Source organism: Echinops telfairi, unplaced genomic scaffold (assembly GCF_000313985.2).
Source record: "Echinops telfairi isolate 266 unplaced genomic scaffold, ASM31398v2 ScPeMD7_27;HRSCAF=92, whole genome shotgun sequence".
NCBI lineage: Eukaryota > Metazoa > Chordata > Mammalia > Afrosoricida > Tenrecidae > Echinops > Echinops telfairi.
Genome location: NW_022103924.1, coordinates 6,381,261 through 6,385,264, shown reverse-complemented (window position 1 = coordinate 6,385,264; position 4,004 = coordinate 6,381,261). Strand labels below are relative to the sequence as shown.

The following is a 4,004-nucleotide window of genomic DNA, read 5'->3' as shown; positions in this document are numbered from 1 at the left end:
AAAAAAAAAAAAGACTATTAAGTCACTGGAGGAAAATGTTTGTGTTCCCTATGCCCACCCCCATGCTGCTAAGTCTCCAATAGTTTGAAATTTTATAACTTTTAATGTAAATACTATTTTGCATTCTATATTACATAATTTTAACTACATACCAAACATATAGGAGAAACTTCTTCCATGCTATCTTTAATTAGAGTGGTATCATCAGTGAGGGGCATCGTGCTGGCATTTTATTATCTAAGTCCTTAAAAAAATACAACAAGTCAGATACAATACAAAGTAGGGTAATATATTTTAAATCTTCAGAACTAAAAAAAAGAAAGAAAAATCTTCAGGACTTTGTGAGTGGGACATTTTAAATTTTATACTTTTTAGTCTAAGTTAATCATATTTCCACCAAATATTTTCTCTGAAATGTATGCTCAGGACTGAACACTAGTTCAAAAAGTTCTAGATGGACTATTTCTATTTTTCTATTTTACATACTTTGAAAGACTTGCAATTCAACTAAAGAAATATTTACCTACATTACTAATCAGGTAAATGTTTTTAGTTAATGAGGAAAAGGATAATAATAATAATTAACATTTAAATCATTTGCTATGTGCCAATTATACTATTGTATATATTAGAGATGACATTTTATTTAATGTTTTTGTGGGAATTAAACATCTTAAAATAAAACTCTTCTATGGCTTGGAAAAAAATGAAATACAAGGTTTTGTGAAAAACAGGTCAAAGAATGGGTGAGTGACAAAATATAATGAAAAGAAATAACCAAAAGTATATTGTATGATAATGGCTGCAGAAGAGAGTAAAGAATCAGCATACGTATACTTGGTGTTACTGCACAACATAACAGAACAAAATATTAAAAGATATAATAAATTTTGAACTTTGCTAGAATAAATGCCCATAGAAACTCCTTGTGATTCTGAAAAATGAAGAATGATGAAGATATAGTAATATTTGCAAAATAAATAATAGCAAACATTCCATGCTAATTCTGTGCCGGGCACTGCTCTAAGCCCTTTTCATCTTTAATGAACAGAATTTTCACTTTGCCTTTTTGTTCTATTTTATTCATTCCTTTTTAATTCATTAAGTTTTTCTTAATAGCCAAATTGGTAAGCAATACTGAATGAGGAGAAACAAGTTTCTAACTTACACAGTTGATCAAAATTTCTATAGGGAAATTACTCAAAAAACCTTTTGAACAAAAATAATTTATTCAAGGATAATCAAGCAAGTGCTATATATTATATATAGTTACCAAAAAAAACCCCAACAAACAGAAACTGTGGTAGTTATATAATTTCATCTCAACTTGAAGATATATAAAAGTATAGGGGTGGAGTCTAGGCTGTCAATCAGATCACAACCTGATGTTGACTCCCTGTGGGTATGACCTTCTCATAAGGAGGATCCTGGGAACCTCCCCCCTCTCTCACTGCCTTCACCTTCCTGCTGGCTGACCCTCCTTGCTGTGAGCCCTGTGATGCAGCCACCACTGTTGGATCCATACGACTTTGCACCCAGGAGCTGCCGATCTTCCTGCATTTGGTATCATTTCATGAAAAGGGACTTAAGGACAAGTATCAGATTTATGGCGTAATCTGGACTAAGCTGAGATGTTTACTTGGTATGCAATTACTTCTTGATATAAACCTCTCTCTTACGCATACATGAGTGTCACTGGATTTGTTTCTCTAGTCAAACCAAGCTAACACAGCAACCAATGATTTCCTGGTTTAAAGTCAGGAAAGGTGTTAGTCAGGATTGTATCCTCTCTATATACTTTTCAATCCGTATGCAGAGCAAATAAGCAGAGAAGCTGGCTTATATGAAGAAGTATGCAGCATCAGGATTGGAGGAAGGCTTATTAACCTCTGATATACTGATGATGCTTGCTGAAAATGAGGAGGACTTAAGCTGCTTGCAGATGAAGATCAAGGATTGCAGCCTTCAATATGGAGTATAAATCCATGTAAAGAAGACCACAGTCCTCACAATTGCACCAATATGTAACATGGTGATCACTGGAGAAAAGGCTGAAGTTGTCAAGGATTTCTGTTTTGCTTCGATCCACAATCAATGTTCATGAAAGCAGTAGTCAATAAATTAAACAACAAATTGCATTGTGTAAATCTGGTGCACAAGACCTCTTGATAGTCTTGAAAGCAAGATGTGCCTGACCCAAGCCAGGGTATTTTCCATTGTCTCATATGCATGTAAAAGTTGGACATTGAATAAAGAAGACTGAAGACGAATCAGTGCATATGAATTGTGGTGCTGGAGAAGAATATTGAAAGTACTAAAACATTGAATATTGAAACTGCTGAAAGAACAAATGACCCTGTTTTGGAAGAAGTATGGCCAGAGTAGTCCTTAGTGGCAAGAATAGTGAGACTTTGTCTTACATATTTTGGATAGGTTGTCAGGAGAGATCAGTCCCTAGAGAAGGACATCATGCTTGACAAAGTAGAAGGGCAGCGGAAGAGAAAGAGACCCTCAACAAGCTGGATTGGCACAGTGACTGAGACAATGGGTCCACGCACTGGCTCCATTGTGAGGAGGGTGCAGGACCATGCAGTGTTTCATTCTGTTGGGCACAGGGTTTCTATGTGGCAGAGCCAACCCAATGGCAACTAACAACAGCAATAACCAAGGGTAAGCTCAAAACGGAGCAAATTTTGAAAAATTATGAAATTATATAAGACATTTAATAATATAGGAGGTCTTAAACCAATTCTAAAATTACATATTTAATATTCTATTTTACAAAAAAATTCACACATGGTTCACTTAAAATATTCACAGTTCTATCTGGGGGACAGGATTGTGAGTCATTTATATTCTCTTCTATTGCTTTCTGCTTTTTATAAATTACAAAGTGTAAAGAAAAAGGGAGGGAGGAAAGGGAGCAAAAGAGGATAGACAAGAGACAGGAAAAAGCAGGAGAGAAAGAAAGAAAAAGGGAAGGAGAAATGGAAAAAGAAATAAAAACTGGATGAATTGCAAGCCACAGGAGAGTTGTAACGTTTCCTTGAAGGATTAGCCTAGGGGAATGCCTATGATCCCACTACAACTTTTAAGCAGTAGCCATGGAGTTGATTCCTACTCCTGGCAGCCTCATGTATGCTTCAATTTCAGACTAACCAGCAGGGCCTCTCCAGGGCTTCCTTCTGAAGTGACTCTGTGTGAGCTCGAATCGTAAACCTTTGGCTCATCACCCAGGGACCGATTCCTATGATTATATTACATAGTTTTGTCACCCAGAGACTGTACTTTTATGCTACCAGCTGGTGCTCATTGAAAACCTATTGGAAGTTCTAGATATTTTGTTTTGTTTTCTTTTGTTTTTCGAAGGCCAAAGGCTTTCCTTTCCCCCCTGGATTGTTGTGCTTTTTGCAACCTACCAGGCATTGCATATTTATAATAGGTCAGGTTCTGGGCTAGGTCTTAAGAATACAAAGGCAAATAAAGTGATTGGATAAGAAATAAAGAGGAAAGATTTCTAAAACTTAAGTTCTAGGGGGCTTCAAAAAGTTCCTGAATAAATTCCATTATCTTTTAATGATTTTTTCCATGAATTTTTTGAAGCACACTCATATTCAATAAGTGAGGTTTTCTTCTGTTATGTTAATACAATCATGCCACTGTAGGTGGGTTCTAAATCTAATCACATATAGGTTATGGAAAGACCAGAACAGACACAGAGATGGACATGGAGGATGACAGACACCATGTGAGCCTTGCCTACTGAGTTAGTTAATTGTGCCAGCCTGGTCAATAATCACATGTAGGGCTAATTGAAAGGCAGAGGGATAAATGGGGTGGTGAGCCTCGCCTTTCTAGCTCTAGGGTCTCTTGCTTTGTGATGGTCGCACCAGTGTGCAGCTGCCTTAGCAGTTCCCTGCTTCTGCTTGCAAGATTGACTTCCTACAAGACATCCCCAAGGAGAAGCTACATGGACCTATCCCGATGCAGCCCTGGGTGCTGGA

At 36.9% G+C, this 4,004-nt stretch overlaps 1 protein-coding gene across 2 annotated transcripts in view; it reads right to left on the bottom strand.

The window, feature by feature from the left end:
- CUNH9orf153 (chromosome unknown C9orf153 homolog) overlaps positions 1–4,004 on the bottom strand; it is a 32,566-nt gene that overhangs the window by 2,152 nt on the left and 26,410 nt on the right. For both annotated transcript variants that reach the window (XM_045289437.1, XM_045289436.1), the window contains exon 2: positions 153–244. In XM_045289437.1, the coding sequence (XP_045145372.1) occupies positions 153–218 (66 nt within the window). In that variant the 5' untranslated portion in view covers positions 219–244. The remainder of the gene's footprint in view (positions 1–152; positions 245–4,004) is intronic.